The sequence below is a fragment of the Geotrypetes seraphini genome, chromosome 1, assembly GCF_902459505.1.
Source record: "Geotrypetes seraphini chromosome 1, aGeoSer1.1, whole genome shotgun sequence".
Taxonomy (NCBI): domain Eukaryota; kingdom Metazoa; phylum Chordata; class Amphibia; order Gymnophiona; family Dermophiidae; genus Geotrypetes; species Geotrypetes seraphini.
In genome coordinates this window covers 26,994,419-27,015,672 of record NC_047084.1, presented here as the reverse complement: position 1 = coordinate 27,015,672, position 21,254 = coordinate 26,994,419, and the positions used below count along the sequence as shown (strand labels likewise).

Sequence of the window (21,254 nt, the reverse complement as noted above, 5' to 3'; positions counted from 1 at the left end):
CCTTTATTGGGATGCTGGGGCAATATGCATAACTGATTCAACAGGAGGAACACCAGGCTATAAGGCCAACTGGAAATCAGTTCTCTATCTCCACCTGCTGGTCGATGTGAGCTATATCCCACTGGTCTCTGGATTCATCTGCTGCTTCTAAAGGAAAGAAAATTAACAGGTAGGACATAATTTTACATTAAGTAGACTGTTACTGTATATACTCGAATATAGGACGAGATTTTTGGGCCCAAAAAGTGGTCCAAAATGGGGATGTCGTCCTATATTTGGGTCATCACCCGACCCCTCCCCCCCGATTCCCCCCCAACTTGCTGCAGGCCTCTAATAGGCCGAGACAGGAGAAATCCCTCCCGGCCTGGCTGAAACAAATCATTTTTTTACCCCCCACCCCACATACCTATTTGGCTAACCCCCCTCCCCCCGGTACCTTTTTAGTTATCCCTGGTGATCCATTGGTGTATGGGCAGGACCACGCAGGAATGAGCTTCTTGAGCTCCCACGTGGCCCTGCGTCGCTAGCAGAATGGCTGACGCCAGGTTCCGCAAGTCTCACAAGAACTGGCGGCAGCCATTCTGCTAGCAACGTAGGGCCATGCGGGAGCTCAAGAAGCTCATTCCTGCGTGCCGGTGCACCACGAGCCCCAATTGGCGATTCGAAGGAGGTGCGCAGGGCAGGAGTGCAGTCCTGTCCATACACTGCTGGACCACCAGTGATAACTAAAAAGGTACCGGGGGAGGGGGATAAAAATATTATTTGCATCGGCCAGGCCACAACAGAAGACGGGAGGGATCTCTCCTGTCCCAGCCCAGCGTACCACTAGACCACCAGAGGTGGAAGAGAAAGTGGGACAGAGTGCAGAGTCTAGCAGGGAGAGGGGACAGGGTACAGTACAGAACCTAGCAGGGAGGGGGGACAGGGTGCAGTGTAGAGCCTGGCAAGTAGTGACGGGGGCTGGCTGTATAGCCTGGCAAAGAGGGGGGCTGGCTCATAGCCTGGTAGGGCAGGGAGGGAAGGAGGCTGGGTACAGAGCCTAGTAGGGAAGGGGCAGGGTGCAGAGCTTTGCAGGGCAGGCAGGGAGGGGGGCTGAGTACAGAGCCTGGCAGGGGAGGGCGTGAGGGAGAGGACACTGGGTGCAGGGCATGACACTTGAATATTAAGCCCCTGTCTTATATTAGAGTCAACCATTTTTCCTCCTTTTTGGGGGGAAAATGGGGGTCTCGACTTATATTAGAAACATAGAAAATGACGGCAGAAAAGGGCCACAGCCCATCGAGTCTGCCTACCCTAATGACCCACCCTCATAACTTCACCCCGCTAGAAATCCCACATGCATATCCCATTTTTTCTTAAAATCTGGCACGCTGCTGGCCTTAATCACCTGCAGTGGAAGTTCATTCCAATGATCGACCACCCTTTCGGTGAAGAAATACTTCCTGGTGTCGCCATGAAATTGCCTGCCCCTGATTCTCAGTGGATGCCCTCTTGTGGTCGAGCGTCCTTTAAGAAAGAAGATATCGTCTTCCACCTCGATACGGCCCGTGATATATTTAAACGTCTCAATCATGTCCCCTCTCTCTCTACGTTCTTCGAGTGAGTACAGCTACAATTTATTCAGTCTTTCCTCTTATGGGAGATTCTTGAGCCCCGAGACCATCCTGGTGGCTATTCCGTTGAACCGACTCAATTCTCAGCACATCTTTTTGATAATGTGGGCCTTCAGAATTGTACACAAATATTCCAGATGAGGTCTCATCCATGGATTCTGTACTAGAGAATGGCACGGGGAAAAAATCTGTACCCCGTCACTGCACCGTCCCCGGCCCACCATCCTCTGCACCGCCCCGTCACCCGCTGTTCCCTTCACCGCCCCGTCACCGTCACCCGCCATCCCTTTCACCGCCCCGTCACCGCCACTGCCATCCCATTCACCGCCCCGTCACCGTCTAGCACCCATCTTCTTCCCTCCGCTCCCCCCATAGTCTGGCATCTGTCTTCTTTCCCTTTCAGCGTCTTCTCCCCACTCTGCCTTCCACATTTCCTTTCAGGGTCTGTTCCTCTCTACCTTCTTTCAATGTCTGTTCTATTCCTTTCCACCACCACCCTTCCCTCCCTCCTTTACCATCTGTTCCTTTCTACCCACCCTTCTTTCATATCTTCTATCAGTCCCCCCCCACCATCACTAGCAGTCTCTCTTCTCCCTTACCATGAGCAAATAGAACTTCTGAAAATTGTATTGCTGAGGCATTATTTCTAGTACGCCTTTTTTTCCAGATGGATAATGGCATCAATTTTATAATTCTTACTGTCTGCTCTGATTTCATTCACAATTTGGTTTGTGTTTTGTACCTGAGGATTCCATGAGGCATTTAACCTTTTCCTGTCTCTTCTGTGATTTCAAGTTGATTCCTTCAATAATGGAGTCTCAAGGCAGTAGCAGTTTTCTATTTTGGGCTCTTTTGACATTGTTTAAGGGATTTCTTGTACATTTGGTGGTGGTCTTCTTTGATGAGGTCACTTCAGAATCTATTTCCAAGGAAGAGAAACTTTTTCCCTTTCACCCCTTCCTTCCTTGTGTGAGCCGGAACACGCGGTCCCCGCAAGCAAGTAATTTTATATCATTTTCATTCTATTCATTCATAGAAATTAAAGTCTAGATAATGCCAGTCACATAACAAAACATGATTTTACAAAAATAATTCCCTGCACAGTCAAGCCTGCAAGGATTACTAGATGTCTTTCAGCAGCTCCCCTCCCTCCCTCCCCCTTACCTTTGTGGTCAAGTCAAAATGATCTACCAACAATAAAATTTTAAAAACACAAAGCACGCTGTACGCAGAGAAAATGTTAATTATCATTTATATTCCGCGGGTTTTCAAAGAGGTCAAGGCAGATGACTTTATGCAATGTCACCTCAGTAACAACTATACAAAAATAGACAAATATTCCCCCCTCCCTTTTTACTAAACTGCGATAGCGGTTTTTAGCGCAGGGAGCTGCGCTGAATGCCCCACGCTGCTCTCGACGCTCATAGGCTCCCTGCGCTAAAAACTGCTATTGCGTTTTAGTAAAAGGGGGCCATAGTGCAAAATATAGACAGCAGATATAAATTCTCAAAACGGACACATTTTGATCACTAAGTTGAAAATAAAATTATTTTTCCTACCTTTTGTCTGGTGATTTCATGAGTCTCTGGTCCTTCTTCTGGTCCTTCTTTCTTCTCCTGCCCCCCCCCTCTTTCTTTCTCTCTCCCCCTGGCTCCCCTCTTTATTTCTGCCTTTCTTTCTCTCTCCCCCTGGCCCCCCTCTTTATTTCTGCCTTTCTTTCTCTCTCCCCTTGGCCTCCCTCTTTATTTCTCTTTCCCCCTGGCCCTCCTCTTTCTTTCTGCCTTTCTTTCTCTCCCCCTTGACCCCCTCTTTATTTCTGCCTTTCTTTCTCTCTCCCTCTGACCCCTCTTTATTTCTGCCTTTCTTTCTCTCTCCCCCTGGCCCCCCCTCTTTATTTTTTCCTTTCTTTCTCTCTCCCCCTAGCCCCCACAAAGCCATCATGCCAATTTCTCCACTTCCACGATTCTTTCCCTACCCTCACCCCCAAGCCAGCAGCCGATTTCTCCCTGCTCCTTCCCCGATGTCCTGATGTCCTGAACTTCATCGGGCAGCAGCAGCAGTCACAATTCACTGCTGTTATCCGCTTCAGGCCTTCCTCTCTGTCGGGTCCTGTCTTCATGAAAACAGGAATTAGGCAGGACCCGGCAGAGAACAAGGCCTGAAGCCGGCAACAGCAGCGAATTGTAAATGCTGCTGCTGCCCGAAGAAGGTAATGGAGCACCGAGGCAGACCGCTTCTCCCCCCCTCTCAGCCGAACCCCCGCTGACCCTCCTATCTCCCCACCCCCGTGAACCTTTCCGACCCTCCCAGCGAGAGCAGCAAACCTCCTTCACGGCTTTCTCCTCCCTCTGCCGCGTCACTGATGACGTCATCAGTGATGCGGCAGAGGGAGGAGAAAGCCGACGCTACTGGAGGGAGGTTTGCTGTTTTCGCTGGGAGGGTCGGAAAGGTTCACTTAGGGGGGGAGAGATAGGAGGGTCAGCGGAGGTTCGGCTGGGAGGGAGGAGAAGCGGTCTGCCTCGGTGCTCCAAGGCCTGGCGCCATTACCTTTTTCACCCCTCCCGCCCTCCCCCTTGGAACGCTACTGCTCTCCAGCTCTCCTTAGTTTGCCGGTTTTCTTTTTCGGCGACCGGCACACTTTCAAAGAGCCGCGCATGCGCGGCTGCTCAAAGTTCAATCTTCTGCTCTGCTGCAACTTCCTGTTTCCGGCTGGGTCAGAGCAGAAGATTGAATACTGAGCAGCCGCGCGTGCGCAGCTCTTTTGAAAGCGTTCCAGTCGCCGAAAAAGAAAGCCAGCAAACTAAGGTGAGGTGGAGAGACGAAGCTGGTTAAACGATCGAGCCGGCGTGCGGGTGGGGCTGCGGGAACCGCACGATCCTTTATGCCTCACTGCGATGACAAGACCATTCACCGCTCCAAGGGGCGGTGATGGCCTTGTCCCCTCCCCGCAGAGACTGCTAATTTTCATTCCCCGTTTTTGGCGGGTTACCCATTTCTAAACGCAGTAGCCGCGGGTAAATCGCCACCGTGTCATTCTCTAGTCTGTACAAAGGCATCATGACCTCGGGCTTCCTGCTGACGAAACTTCTATGGATACAACCCATCATTTGTCTAGCCTTGGATGAAGCTTTCTTCACTTGATTGGCAGTTTTCATGTCTTCACTAATGATCACTCCTAAATCACGTTCTGCTTTAGTCCTAGGTAAGGTCTCACCATTTAAAGTGTAAATTCTGCATGGATTTCTGCTGCCAAGGTGCATGATCTTACATTTTTTAGCATTGAAGCTTAGCTGCCAAGTCGAGGACCAATGTTCCAATAAGAGTAGGTCCTGCGTCATATTGTCGGGCAAAGTGCCGTTATCTACTTTTATTCACTTTTAATCTTCGGCCGGTGCGGGAGGAAGCAGGCCCGGCGAAGACAGCGGGAGGGAGAGAGGAGAAGCCGAGAGAAGGAGACAGCGGCAGGCAGGAAGCGGTAGCGTGGTGGAGCGTGTGGGAGCTCCACCCACCCCCAACGCGTCACCGCCAGCGTCACCAACAGAGTGCCGGACTCCCCCTTAACAGGAGGAGAGCCAACGGCGCACAGCCATTCGGCTCGCGACGAAGGCGAGCGGTAAAGGCGCTCGCCTTAGCAAGAGCGACTTTGCAAAGGAGCCTGCAGAAGGAGCCAGGAAGCTGGGCCGACTAACAGGGAGCCCCAATACGTAAGTTACATTCCGGTTATTGTTCTATTGTTCTTTTGTTTACTATTACCTAGCCACACAGCACACACCGAGACAAGCACTCTCAAACAGCTCAACAGCACCAACACAACCAAGACCAGCGATCAACAGGAGGACTGCTATCAAGAGGGCAGGACACACACAATTGAGAAGGAGAACAAGACATGAGCGCCCACGGAAGCCAGAAGATGAGCTTTCCAGTCTTCTGCACCGTCTGCAGTATGTATGACTACCTCCCCTCGGGGACTAGGGCATACATTTGCAGCCGATGTGAGGAGCTGGACAGCCTGAAACTGCAAGTTCGGCTGCTGGAGGGAACTGTGATGGAACTCGAAGAACTCCTTGCCAGGAAGGAGGAAAACTGCATGCAGGAGAAGTTGCTAGGGGAGCCCGATACCAGCGAAGGGATCGTGGAACTAGAAAGATTCATCGAGGAAGCCCACCAGCAACACGTAGAGATCCCAGGGCTGGAAAGCTGTACCCAGGATACCCAGAAAGATGGTCTGGAAGAGAGGAGAGAAGACACCCATGCAAATACAGAAAAAACCGAAGATGAGGTAGGAGACATCCGCGCACCAGAAGGAAGAGAGAGAACACAGGAAGACGTCCCCCCATCTGAAGAGCCGAAAACAATTTCAAGAGTAGCACTGGAGGAAGACTGGCCCTATACCATAGACGTGGACTTACGACCCCCAAGAAACTCCCGAATAAAGAAGATGGTGATCATCGTAGGTGACTCCATTATACGTCACGTGGACAGCCACACCGCAGGAGGAAGAGAGGACAGAATCGTCACCTGTCTGCCTGGAGCAAGAGTGAAGGATGTGGCCAACAGGATCTCCAGGATCATAGAAAGCGCAGGGGGAGAGGATACTGCTGTGCTCATCCACGTGGGAACAAATGATGTGAGCGGACGGAAGTATGACAGGGAAGAGATGAAGGGCCAGCTCCGCTCACTTGGAAGACAGCTGAAGATCAGGGAGGTGAAGGTGGCCTTCTCCGAGATCCTCCCAGTACCAAGAGCGGATGGAAAGAGACAAGGGGAATTGCAAGCTATTAACGCCTGGATGAGACGATGGTGCGAAGAAGAAGGCTTTGACTTCGTGCGCAACTGGATGGCGTTCTGGGGAAAAAGCAAGTACTACAGAAAGGACGGACTACACCTCAACAAGGAAGGAGCAAGAGTATTGGCAGGCAACATGAAGAAGGCTATCGAGAAGGCTTTAAACTAATAAATAGGGGAAAGCCGACAGTCGACCACCAGTCGATGGCACGGACGACAGGATGCCCCGATGAAGGAACAATGGGCTACTACTCATACACAGGAGGGGACGACCTCACAGCAAATAAGGAAGACAAGGCAGGAAGGGACAACTCAGACACAGGAGGGGATGACCGCACAGCAAACAAGGGAGACAACACTGGAGCAGTTAAGGATACCGTGAAAGAAACAGTAGGGACAGCAAAGAGTAGAAAGTCCAAAAAAGTAACACGAAGAGAACTCAAATGTATGTATATGAATGCTAGAAGTCTAGGAAACAAAATGGGGGAACTAGAGAATAGCAAGACATGATAAGTTGGAAATCATTGGCATAACAGAAACATGGTGAAATGAAGAAAACAAATGGGACACAGTACTTCAGGGATACAAACTATATAGAAGAGATCGAGTAGGGCAGAAAGGTGGAGGTATTGCCCTATATGTTCAGGAAGGAGTAGAATCTGTTGAAGTGGCTACGACGGAAACGAAAGAGAAGCTAGAGTCCCTCTGGGTCAAGATTCCTGGCCAAAACAGCGCAAACACGAAAATTGGCTTTTACTATCGTCCCCCAGGACAGGCGGAGGAAACTGACTCAGAAATGATAGAGGAAATCAAACAAGAATGCAAGACGGGTAATGTAATAATATTGGGAGACTTCAATTTCCCGAGGATAGACTGGAAACTAGGAAGGAGGCCAAGTTCCTGGAGGCGCTAGGGGATTGCTTCCTGGAACAAATGGTAAAAGAGCCGACAAGAGGCAACGCCACCCTGGACTTGGTGCTAAATGGCCTCACGGGACCGACAAAAGAAGTAGAAGTTACGGTACCGCTGGGGACGAGCGATCACAATGTGATCAACTTTAAGCTTGACATCGGGAATAGAAAAAGTGCCAAAACCTTAACCAAAACCTTTAACTTTAAAAAGGGCAAATACGATCGCATGAGAGCCATGGTGAAACAACGACTCAAGAAAAAGGTGGACAAACTTGAAACAGTAGACCAGGCATGGTTCCTACTGAAAAATACTAACACAGAAGCACAAAATCTACACATTCCGAGGATCTCCAAAGAAGGGAGAACAAAAGGTAAGGGAGAACCGGCATGGCTTACCAGACAGGTGAGGGAAGCCATAAAAGAAAAGAAGGACTCTTTCAAAAAATGGAAACACATGAAAACAACCGAAGCATGGAAAAAACATAAAGATGATCAGAAGAAATGTCACAAAGCGGTGAGGGATGCCAAAAAGGACTATGAGGAAAAAATAGCGCAAGAGGCCAAAAACTTCAAGCCCTTCTTTAGATAAGTGAAAGGGAAAAAACCCGCAAAAGAGGCGGTGGGACCCCTGGACGACCAGGGAAGAAAAGGGTACATTAAGGAAGATAAACAAATTGCGGACAAACTAAATTCCTTCTTTGCGTCCGTCTTTACGGAAGAGGATACCGCAAAAATACCAGAAGCAGTGAAAGTGTTTAGTGGAGTAATAGAAGACAGCCTCACCACAGTTGAAGTGGAGTTGGACCAGATATACTACCAGATCGACAAACTTAAAAGTGACAAATCCCCTGGACCGGATGGAATTCACCCGAGAGTCTTAAAGGAATTGAAGGTTGAAATCGGAGAGTTATTGCAAAAACTCACCAATCTGACAATCAGAACTGGACAGATACCAGATGACTGGAAGATAGCGAACATCACGCCAATTTTCAAAAAAGGATCGAGAGGAGAACCGGGCAACTACAGACCTGTGAGCCTTACGTCTGTCCCTGGAAAGATGGTTGAAGCACTGATCAAGGATAGCATAGTCCGGCACTTAGATACACACGACTTGCTGAAACCCAGTCAACATGGGTTCAGGAAAGGGAAATCATGTTTAACGAATTTACTTCAATTTTTTGAGACCGTGAACAAGCAAATTGATAGTGGAATGCCGGTGGACATAATATATTTGGACTTCCAGAAAGCATTCGACAAAGTTCCACATGAAAGACTTCTCAGGAAACTATAAAGCCATGGAATAGAGGGAGATATACAAAGGTGGATAGGCAAATGGCTGGAAAACAGAAAGCAGAGAGTGGGCATAAATGGGAAGTTCTCAGACTGGGAGAAAGTGACTAGTGGTGTGCCCCAGGGCTCGGTACTTGGGCCGATCCTATTTAATATTTATATCAATGACCTGGAAGACGGAATATCCAGTGAGATCATTAAGTTTGCAAACGACACAAAGCTGTGCCGGGTAATCAGATCGCAGGAAGATAGCAAGGAACTCCAGAGCGACTTGTATCAGTTAGAGAAATGGGCAGAGCAATGGCAGATGAAGTTCAACGTGGAGAAATGCAAAGTAATGCATTTAGGTAGTAAGAATAAGGAACACGAGTATAGAATGTCAGGCGCAACTCTGGGTAAGAGCGAACAAGAAAAGGACCTGGGTGTACTGATAGATAGGACCCTGAAGCCATCGGCACAATGCGCGGCAGCGGCAAAGAAAGCAAACAGAATGTTAGGCATGATAAAGAAAGGAATCACGAGTAGATCGAAGAAAGTCATAATGCCGCTTTATAGAGCAATGGTCAGACCACACTTGGAATACTGTGTCCAACATTGGTCTCCCAACCTAAAGAAGGATATAAAACTGCTGGAGAGGGTGCAGAGACGAGCAACGAAGCTAATAAGAGGTATGGAGAACTTGGAATATGAGGAACGACTCAAGAAACTGGGACTGTTCTCCCTTGAGAAGAGGAGGCTGCGAGGGGACATGATAGAGACGTTCAAAATACTGAAAGACATCGATAAAATAGAGAAGAAAAACAAATTATTTACATTGTCCAACGTGACACGGACAAGAGGACATGGTTTGAAGCTAAGGGGGGACAAGTCCAGGACAAATGTCAGGAAGTTCTGCTTCACGCAGCGAGTGGTGGACGCCTGGAATGCTCTTCCAAAGGAGGTTATTAAGGAATCCACTGTGCTAGGATTCAAAGGCAAATTAGATGCACATCTCCTTACGAGAGGCATAGAGGGATATGGGTGATTAAAACTACATCAGGTGTATACCTGACTGGGCCTCCGCGTGTGCGGATCGCCGGACTCGATGGACCATGGGTCTGATCCGGAGATGGCAGTTCTTATGTTCTTATGTTTGGCGTCATCGGCGAATAATGTTATTTTGCCTTGAAACCCCTGAGTCAGGTCGCTTATGAATATGTCGAAAAGGATCGGTCCCAAGACCGAGCCCTGCAGCACTCCACTGGTCACCTCCAACGTATTGGAGAGGGTACCGTTAACCATTACCCTCTGGAGTCTACCGCATAGCCAGTCATTAGCCAGTCATTGGCAGTTAATGTTTTTCCTAATCCCATTGATGTCATCTTGCTCAACAACCTGCGGTGTGGGACGCTATCAAAAGCTTTACTGAAGTCCAAGTACACGACGTCCAGGGACTCCCCCATATCCAGTTTTCTTGTTACCCAGTCAAAGAAGCTAATTAAATTGGATTGGCAGGACCTTCCCTTTGTGAATTCATGCTGGTGGGGATCCCGTAGATTCTCCTCGATCAGGATCGTATCTAATTTGTGTTTAATAAGTGTTTCCATGAGTTTACTCACTATTGATGTGAGATTGACTTATATTCAAGTATATACAGTATATAGTTTTACCTTTGGATGTTAGATTTAATTACTTATCTTTCAATGTGAGTTATATTCAGGTGAACAATAGGCATTTCCCTGCCCTATAGTGTTCATGAGCTTGTACCCAGGACAGACGAGAGAGTGAAGTGAATTTGAACCCTAACTTACAAAAGTTTCAGCCTCTTCCTCCACTCTTCTGAGCTCAGTCACATCATGAATGTGTTGTATTTAGGAGGAGAATAACATCCCCTACCCTGTCAACCCAGAAGACTGTTCTCTTTGGCATTATGTACAAATGGCAATATTATGTTTTTTTCCTTTGTTTAGGACCTTTAATAGGATTTCCGTTGCAAAATGTTGTTGTGACTATCCAGTTGTTGACCATACAGCCTGGCACGTCTATGACAATGCTCTCTGCTTGTGTTTCTCGTTGCATGTACAAGGTAAATATATTGAGGCAAAACAGAACAGTACATTGACATCTTCTGCACAGTGTGTGGCAGCAGCCAAAAAAGCAGATAGAATGCTAGAAATGATTAAGAAAGAGATAAACAAAAATATTACTGTATTTCTGTATTGCTCCATGGTGTAATTCTAATTGCAATATTTCAATTAAAGGTATAGCAGAATTAGAAAAAGTTCAAGGAAGGGTGACCAAGATGATTCAAAGGATAGAACTCTTCTCATAAGAGGAATGGTTTAAGAGTTTAGGGCTCTTCAGCCTGGAGAAGAGATGGCTGAGGGGGGATATGATAGAGGTTTACAAGATACTGAATGGAGTAGAATGGGTAAACGTGAATCGATTGCTTACTCATGAAGTTACATAATACTTTTAAAACAAATCTAAGAAAATATTTTTTCACTAAACAAATAGTTAAGCTCTGGAGCTCGTTGACAATGGATATGGTAACCACAGTTGGTGGATCTGGGTTTGAACAAGTTCCTGGAGGAAAATTCCAAAATCTAATGTTTAAGTAGGGTTGCATTTTGATTAAAATTTGTAATCACAATTAATGACGGGGCATAGCCAGCAGTCCATTGGGAAGGGGGGTCACACACTTCCTCCCCCTTGGAGGGCAGAGTGAAAGAAAGAAAGGCAGAAAGAAAGGGGGGCAGGGAGAGAAAGAAAGAAAGACAGAAAGAAAGGGGGGCAGGGAGAGAGAAAGAATGATAAAAAGAAAAGGGGGCAGAGAGAGAAAACAAAAGGGGGGAGGGAATGGAGGGTATCGGGTGGCAGGGGGCAGGCAGGGAGAGAGGAAGAAAAAGTTGGACTTATGAAGGGACAGAGAGAGATGTTGGTTGGGGAATAGCATGAGGTCTGGAGGAGAGGAAGCATGCAGGAGGAAGAAGGAAAGAAAGAAAGACTGGATGCACAGTCAGAAGGAAATGCAACCAGAGATTCATGAAATCACCAAACAAAGATAGGAAAAATGATTTTATTTTCAATTTAGTGATCAAAATGTGTCCATTTCAGAATTTATATCTGCTGTCTGTATTTTGCACTATGGCCCCATTTTACTAAACCGCAATAGTGTTTTTTAGCACAGGGAGCCTATGAGCATCGGAGCAGCACGGGATATTCAGCACAGCTCCCTGCACTAAAAACCACTATCGCGGTTTAGTAAAAGGGGAGGGGGTTTATTTGTCTATTTTTGTATAGTTGTTATTGAGGTGACATAGCATATTTTAAATTCATCTGCCTTGACCTCTTTGAAAAAATCCCAGAATATAAATTATAATTAACATTTTCTCTGCTTACATTGTGCTTTTTTTCTACCTTTTGTCATCTCTGGTTTCTGCTTTCAATCTTCTTTTCACTCTCTTCCTTCCAGCGTCTGCCCTCTCTGTCTCTTCAATCCAGCATCTGCCCCTTCCATCCACTGTCTGTTCTCTCCCCCTTCCATATGGTATCTGTCTTCTTTCTATGCCCCTCTCCCCTTTCCATCCAGCTTGTGCCCCTCTCTCCTTTTTACATGATTCATTCCTGCTTCACTGCTCTCTTCATTTTTATCTCTTCTACACCAGATCTATCATCGTTGTCCCTCTCTGCTTATTTTTCTGCTGACCCCTTCCTATCATCAATCTCTCTACTTTCTCATGCCTGTGTCTCCCCTTCCCCTCCTCTAATCTCTCTGCCAGCTATTTCCTTCCTTTTTTCATTCTCCCTTCCCTCCTCCTCCTGTCCAGCAATAACTCTCTTCCCTTCCGCCCCTCCCAGCAACATCTCTCCTTCTCCCTCTCCAGTAGTAGCTGTCCCTTTTTTCCCTTGCCCAGCAGCTTCCCAGACTCCTTTCACTCCTCCCCTTCCAGCAACATCTCTCCTTCTCCCTCTCCAGTAGCAGCTGTCCCTTTTTTTCCCTTGCCCAGCAGCTTCCCAGACTCCTTTCCCTCCTCCCCTCCCAGCAGCATCTCTCCTTCTCCCTCTCCAGTAGCAGCTGTCCCTTTTTTTCCCTTGCCCAGCAGCTTCCCAGACTACTTTCCCTCCTCCCCTCCCAGCAGCAACTCTCATTCTCCCTCTCCAGTAGCAGCTGTCCCTTTTTTTCCCTTGCCCAGCAGCTTCCCAGACTACTTTCCCTCCTCCCCTCCCAGCAGCATCTCTCCTTCTCCTTCCCTCCAGGTCCAGTAGCAACTGTCCCTTTTTTCCCTTACCCAGCAGCTTCCCAGACTCCTTTCCCTCCTCCCTTCCCAGTAGCATCTCTCCTTCTCCCTCTCCAGTAGCAGCTGTCCCTTTTTTCCCTTACCCAGCAGCTTCCCATACTCCTTTCCTTCCTCCCCTCCCAGCAGCATCTCTCCTTCTCCTTCCCTCTAGGTCCAGTAGCAGCTGTCCCTGTTTCCCCTTGCCCAGCAGCTTCCCAGACTCCTTTGCCTCCTCCCCTCCCAGCAGCATCTCTCCTTCTCCCTCTCCAGTAGCAGCTGTCCCTTTTTTTCCCTTGCCCAGCAGCTTCCCAGACTACTTTCCCTCCTCCCCTCCCAGCAGCATCTCTCCTTCTCCCTCTCCAGTAGCAGCTGTCCCTTTTTTTCCCTTGCCCAGCAGCTTCCCATACTCCTTTCCCTCCTCCCCTCCCAGCAGCATCTCTCCTTCTCCCTCTCCAGTAGCAGCTGTCCCTTTTTTTCCCTTGCCCAGCAGCTTCCCAGACTACTTTCCCTCCTCCCCTCCCAGCAGCATCTCTCCTTCTCCTTCCCTCCAGGTCCAGTAGCAGCTGTCCCTGTTTCCCCTTGCCCAGCAGCTTCCCAGACTCCAATATTGGCTTTCTCCCCTCCCAGCAGCTCTCCTTACTTCTCAGCGTAGTGATTCAGGAAGGCAGCCTCGGGTCCTTTGTTGGGTCGCGCCGCCTCTGAGGAAAGAGGAAGTTGCATCATCAGAGGCAGCCGCGACTCAGCAAAAGCCCCGAGGCTGCCTTCGTGAATCGCTGCGCTGGGAAGTAAAGGAGAGCTGCAGAGAGGGGAGAAAGCCACTGTCGGAGGCTCCCCAAGATCTCTCCGGCCCAGCACAGACTTCAGCTGTTGATCTTGCCGGCCCTGCGCGGACCGGTAGGAAATTGAAGGGAGTCAATCTTGCCGGCCCTGCGCAGACCGGCAAAAATTTCCTGCGGACCGCCACCGGTCCGTGGATCAGCTGTTGAAGCACTGTGTCTTAGAGCATACACACAGCTCCATCTCCAGGGACAACTGACCAGCTCCCCCCAAAGAAGCGCAGAGTAATAGTCATCGGGGATTCCATGCTGAGGGGCACCGAGGGACCAATTTGCAGACCGGATATGCAATCTAGGGAGGTCTGCTGTTTGCCTGGAGCCAGGATACGAGATGTCACCGCCAGTCTGGATAGACTACTCACGCCCCGAGACCACTTTCCTATGGTTCTTGTCCACATAGGAACCAACGACACTGCCAGGAACACACCGGAGACCATCACCAGAGACTTTGGAGCACTGGGTGAGAGGCTGAAGCGGACAGGAGCGCAGGTGGTTTTCTCATCGATCCTCCCAGTTAGAGGCAAGGGAAGAGCCAGAGATGAACGTATCCTGAGGACGAACGAGTGGCTACAGGGATGGTGCCGGGATATGAACTTCAGATTCCTAAACCATGGGGAAGCGCTACAAGGACTTCAGGGACCAGACGGACTCCATCTGACCAGTAGGGGTAAGAACGTCTTCGGACACCGACTAGCCCGCCTGCTTCACAGGGCTTTAAACTAGGTAAGTCGGGGGAGGGTACCCATTCATATATTAGTGCAGAAAGGAATTATCCTGATGAGGTGAGTCGAAACTCCGCGTCCAAGGTAAGTACCCACATTGCAAACAGTTCTTTGGGAGTCACACCGACTCGGGTAGGATACACCTCACAGGGACTTAGCGAACACAAGATATGGAGGGCCATGTATGTCAATGCACACAGTTTAGGTAACAAAATTCTAGAATTGGAGGCTGAAATAAGGAATGCCGACCTAGATGTGGTGGCAATATCTGAAACTTGGTTCACGGACTCACATGGGTGGGATATGGCTATACCGGGCTACAATCTACTTCATCAGGACAGAGAGGGCAGGTTAGGAGGGGGGGTAGCTCTATACATTAAAGAGGACATCAAAACCACCAGGATCACAGATGTCAAGTACACCGGGGAGTCCCTCTGGGTAAACCTGGCAAGAGGCAGAGAAAAATGCCTGTATCTAGGTGTGGTATACAGACCCCCAAGACAACTGGAAGACATGGACGCAGAATTAATTGAAGACATAGAGAATATCACTCTACGAGGAGAAGCTGTACTGCTAGGGGACTTCAATATGCCTGATGCAGACTGGAACTCATTTTCAGCGACAACCAGCGGTAGCAGGAGGCTCTTAACCTCCATAAAGGGAGCACGTCTCAAACAAATGGTAACGGAGCCCACTAGGGCCTAGGCGATCCTCGACCTGGTACTCACCAACGGGGAAAGCGTCTCAGAGGTCTCAGTAGGAGATACGCTAGCCTCCAGCGACCACAACATAGTATGGTTCAACCTTAGGAAAGGCTTCCCTAGATCAAACACGAAAACAAAGGTACTCAATTTCCGGGGCACAGACTTTGCACGCATGGGAGATTTCATCCATCAGACGCTGCAGGACCAAGCGGAGACCGATGATGTAGAAGCTAAGTGGTTAATACTGAAATCAACCATACATGAAGCAACTAGCCGCTTCATAAAATCAGTAAATAAACGACAAAGAAACAATAAACCCCAATGGTTCACCGCGGAGATCTCGCACCTCATTAAGGAGAAGAAAAAAGCGTTTCTCTCCTACAAGCACACGGAGAAAAGAGAAGCAAAAGTAGAATATAGGACCAGGTCTACAGCGGTCAAAATGGCAGTTAGGGAGGCAAAACTTCGAGTGGAAGAAATTCTGGCAAAAAACATTAAAAAGGGGGACAAATCCTTCTTCAGGTATATTAGTGACAGAAAAAGGAACACAGGCGGGATAGTACGCCTTAGAAGACCGGACGGAAGTTATGTGGAAGCAGATTCCGATAAAGCTGAACTACTGAATGAATACTTCTGCTCAGTCTTCACCTGGCACCGGGACACGGTCCGCAGTTGAAGGCAACACAAAGCACAGAAGACCCGTTTCAGAATTTTGAGTTCACACCAGGTGAAGTTTACAGTGAACTGGCAAGACTCAAGGTGAACAAAGCCATGGGACCAGACAATTTGCACCCAAGAGTGCTCAGAGAATTGAGCAATGTCCTGGCGAAACCATTGGCTGAGCTATTCAATCTCTCCCTAAGTAAGGGGAAAGTTCCCCTGGACTGGAAATTAGCTAATGTCGTTCCTGTGCATAAAAAGGGTTGCAGGGCAGAGGCTGCAAATTATAGACCGGTGAGTCTCACATCAATAGTGTGCAAACTCATGGAAACACTAATTAAAAGCAAATTGGACACGATCTTGAATGAAGGGAATCTTCGGGATCCCAGTCAGCATGGATTCACCAAGGGTAGGTCCTGCCAATCCAATCTCATCAGCTTCTTTGACTGGGTAACAAGAAAGTTGGACTTGGGAGAGTCTTTGGACGTCGTGTACCTGGACTTCAGTAAAACTTTTGACAGTGTCCCACACCGCAGGCTGCTAAGCAAGATGGAATCGATGGGGTTAGGAGAGACACTAACTGCATGGGTCAATGATTGGCTGAGTGGCAGACTTCAGAGGGTGGTGGTTAATGGTACCCTCTCTAAAACATCGGAGGTGACCAGTGGAGTGCCGCAGGGCTAGGTCCTGGGTCCACTCCTTTTCAACATATTCATAGGGGATCTGACTCAAAGGCTTCAAGGTAAAATAACACTATTCGCCGATGACGCCAAACTATGTAATATAGTAAGTGAATGCAGTTTACAGAATTATATGGCGCAGGACCTGCTTACATTGGAAAGTTGGTCCTCAACCTGGCAGCTAGGCTTCAATGCTAAGAAATGTAAGGTCATGCACCTCGGAAGCGGAAATCCATGCAGGACGTACTTCTTGAACGGAGAAACTTTAACTAGGACTTCAGCAGAACGAGATTTAGGAGTAATCATCAGTGCAGACATGAAAACTGCCAATCAAGTGGAGAAGGCTTCATCTAAGGCAAGGCAGATACTGGGTTGTATCAATAGAAGTTTCGTCAGCCGAAAGCCTGAAGTCATAATGCCATTGTACAGGGCCATGGTGAGACCTCATCTGGAGTACTGTGTGCAATTCTGGAGGCCACATTACAGTAAAGATGTGCACAGAATTGAATCGATTCAACGGACGGCCACCAGGATGATCTTGGGGCTCAAGGGTCTCTCGTACGAAGAGAGACTGAACAAATTGCAGCTCTACACTCTTGAGGAACGTAGGGAGAGGGGAGACATGATCGAAACATTTAAGTACCTCACGGGACGTGTCGAAGTGGAAGATGATATTTTCTTTCTCAAGGGACCCTCGGCCACAAAAGGGCACCCGCTCAAACTCAGGGGCGGAAAATTTCATGGCGACACCAGAAAGTATTTCTTCACAGAGAGAGTGGTTGATCATTGGAACAAGCTTCCAGTGCAGGTGATCGAGGCAGACAGCGTGCCAGACTTTAAGAATAAATGGGATACCCATGTGGGATCCCTACGAGGGTCAAGATAAGGAAATTGGGTCATTAGGGCATAGACAGGGGGTGGGTAAGCAGAGTGGGCAGACTTGATGGGCTGTAGCCCTTTTCTGCCGTCATCTTCTATGTTTCTATGTTTACTATAAAGAGTAAAATATATGTTGGAACAAAAGATAAAAGCAAAATACTTCTCTGACAGAGCTGGTGATTCACAGCATCCTGGATTTTCTCTGTTGCTGGGAGGAGGGAGTGTGTTTATCTGGGTGAGAATGCAAAGCATGCTGTTGAAAAAAGTGTTCCCTTTTATTGCCATGCAAACTGAGTGCCTCAGATTTAAGAAGGGTGTGTCTTATTTATATGAACACAAAAAATCTTACCTAATCAGATGTACACACTCTTAAAGGGAAATTATAAAGCTTATAAAGAATAATAGAAACTGAACAGACTAAAACCAGAGAAAATATTCTTATATTAGTATACATGGAAGTAAGCACAGATAGTCAATAAGGAGACATCTCAATAAACCAGGCTAATTTCTTCTTTAGTGTCTAAGCTCAGAATACAGGGCCCCCTTTTCAGGAAACCAAAGGTCAGGCCTGTGTAACAAACGTCAAAGAGGTCTCTGCCAAGCTGAAAACAGCAAAGTATATATTCTTTATAACATTACCCTGTTTGAATATTGTACATAATATATCCAAACACACATACACATTTTGGGATCCCAAATGTGTATACCACAGCACATGCATACCACAACACATACAACACAATTTTATGTATCTGTATTCATTGTTTTAAAACAAAAAATGCTTTTTCATTTTTCAGGCTATTTTAAGCCCTGTAAGCCACACCCCCCCCCCCCATTTTAAGCCTTACCTACTGATCTAGTGGTTTTTCGGGGCAGGAGCGATCTTCCCACGCTCCTGCCCCGTGCAGATCACTCACAGGAAATGGCTATGACGGGAGCTCAAGGCAGCCATTTCCTATGAGCGATCTGCACGGGGCAGGAGCATGGGAAGATCGCTCCTGTCCCGAAAACCCGCTAGACCACTAGGTAAAGCTTAAAGGCGGGCTTACAGGCCTTAAAATAGCTGGGGGAAGCGGGGGTTAGGGGCCGAACCGGCCCGAATATTATTTGCAGTTTTTTAATATTCATGGGCCGGCTCTGCCCCTAACCACCACAAATACGGAGGGGGAAGTGTATAAAAAAGAAATATCAAATAAAACTTTAAATCTAAGATCTAACTAAATAGCTATGAGAGCAAGAAGGTACAGAGGACAAAGGGCCAAATTCACTAAACTTACCAATCCTGTAATGATCATTGCTAAACCAGTTTGACCAGTTTTGAACAGGATGTCAAATATTGAATAAAAGTGCCAACAGGTCTTTTTTTTTTTTTTTTCCATTATATTTTTATTTTCAAATTTTACAAAAAGTGTACATAATAATAAAATACAGTTGATAAATGCATGGTATCACTTTTATATCTAACACAATGTATGTCTGGATTTGATTTTCCCCTTCACCCTCCCCCCACCCTTTTATTGCTTTAATATAATATTTTCAAATTTTATAAAAGTATACAACATATTAGAATATAATTGATAATTATTCAATAACATATTTATATCTAATACAATATATTCTGGATAAATTTTATTCATTTTCCCTCCCCCCACCCTTCTATTATTTTTTAATCATATGTTACATTTTGTATCATATATTATAATTTATTATATATAATTTGTTTTCCTTACCCCCCCTATATGTGTGTCATAAAAAAAAATCTCTAAAAGAAGAAAAGAAGAAAAAGTATTCCATTATTTAATCATTACAGTATTTTGTCAATGGCCCCCATATTTTTATAAATTTATTATATGTCCCCTTTTGTATTGCTATTGTTCTTTCCATTTTAAAAATATGGCATATTGTATTCCACCAAAATGTGTAATTTAGGTTGTTGTAATTTTTCCAATTGTTAGTTATATGTTGAATGGCAACCCCTGTCATAATTAATAAAAGCTTATTATTTTCTGGTGAAATTTGACTTTTTTTTCTCATCATTGTTCCAAATAAAATTGTATCATATGATATTGCAATATGATTTTCCATTAATTTATTAATTTGTGGCCAAATTGAATTCCAAAAAATTTTAATATAAGGACAATGATATAATAAATGATCTAATGTCCCTGGTTCTAGATTACAGTGCCAGCATCTATTAGACTTAGAACTGTCTAGTTTTTGTAAACGAGTAGGGGTCCAAAAAGCTCTATGTAATAAAAAGAACCATGTTTGTCTCATAGACGCTGACACTGTACATCCCATTCTCCAAGACCAAATTAGTGGCCATTGAGATGCATTAATTTGATGTCCAATCTCAATGCTCCAAATGTCTCTTAGACCATTTTTTGGTTTTTTATTCAAATATCCAGATATTAATTTATACCACAATGCGGCTTGATGTCCTAGGAAGTCTGCTTTAAAGCATAAGAACTTTAAACTATATTGATTGTTTAATGATTTCCATTCAGGGAACCCAACCTGAATGGCCTGCTTCAATTGCAACCATTTAAAACTTTGTGTTTTATTAAGACCAAATCTATGTTGCAATTGTGAAAAATCCAGCAGTTTACCTTCTGAAATAATATCATCTAGAGATCTAATTCCTGCAATAATCCAGTTCTTCCAAAGGATTTGAGCTCCGCCAATTTTGATCTTGGAGTTTATCCATATGGATTGATTAGTTGATTTATATATTGGGATGGGTGTTAATTTATCAATAAATCTCAATGTTTTCCAAGTATCCATTATTATTTTATTTTCTCTGTATCTTTTAGGTATATTAATAATTGGTAAATGAACTAAATTTAGGGGAAACATAAGGCGCCATTCCAAATATAACCAATCTGGTGCATTATCTATAAGTTCTGGGAGGATCCAATACATACCCTGACGTAGAATATAGGCTTGATGGTACCTATAGAAATTTGGAAAATTTACCCCTCCCTCCTTAATTGATTTTTGTAAGGTTACTAAAGCTATTCTAGGTGTTTTACCAAGCCAAAGAAATTTTGTTAAAATTCTATTAAGCTTTTTATAAAAGGACCCCTGAAAATAAATAGGTATCATACTCATTTGGTAGCAAACCACAGGCAACATCATCATTTTAATAGTTTGAACTCTGCCCCACCAAGATATATGTAATGGGTTCCATTGTTCACATAACTCCATTACTTTTTTTAATATATATTTTTCATTTTCTTTTACAGTATCTTCAATTGTTTTTTTAACTTGAATGCCTAGATATTTAAATCCTTCTTCTTTCCATATGAATGGAAAAATATCAAATAATCCTTTTACACAGTAAACATTCAAGGGTATAATTTCAGATTTATTCCAATTAATTTTATAACCTGAAAATTTGCCAAACTTATCAATTAATTCCAATAAAGAAGATAAGGTAGACTCTGGATTTCTCAAATAAAGCAAAATATCATCAGCATAAGCCGAAATTTTATATTCCATATCTGAATATGGAATTCCTTGTATCTCCCTCGTTTGCTGTATTGCTAACAATAAGGGTTCTAATACAACATCAAATAACAAAGGAGATAAAGGACAACCTTGTCTAACTCCCCTCTGCAATTGAAAACCATCAGATATCTTATTATTAATATTTAATCTTGCAATCGGGAAGCTATACAATGTTTTTACCATTTGTATAAATCCAGAACCTATACCAAACCATTCTAAAGCCTGATACATAAAATTCCATTCTACCCTATCAAATGCTTTCTCAGCATCTAATGAAACTGTAAAAGCCGGTTCATCCATTTTTTTTGACAAGTTTAGCATGTGAAATAATAGTCTAGAGTTATTGGAGGAATGTCTTTTAGCAACGAAACCCGTTTGATGCATATCTATAATATGTGGGAGAGC

At 45.7% G+C, this 21,254-nt stretch overlaps 1 protein-coding gene across 5 annotated transcripts in view; it reads left to right on the top strand.

Moving 5' to 3' along the window:
• Positions 1-21,254, top strand: part of GFM2 (GTP dependent ribosome recycling factor mitochondrial 2) — a 201,894-nt gene that overhangs the window by 156,517 nt on the left and 24,123 nt on the right. For 3 of the 5 annotated variants that reach the window (XM_033929287.1, XM_033929285.1, XM_033929286.1), the window contains one exon: positions 10,549-10,664. The exons of the other annotated variants lie outside the window; for them this stretch is intronic. In XM_033929287.1, coding sequence (XP_033785178.1) covers positions 10,549-10,664 — 116 coding nt within the window. The remainder of the gene's footprint in view (positions 1-10,548; positions 10,665-21,254) is intronic. 5 annotated transcript variants of the gene reach the window in all.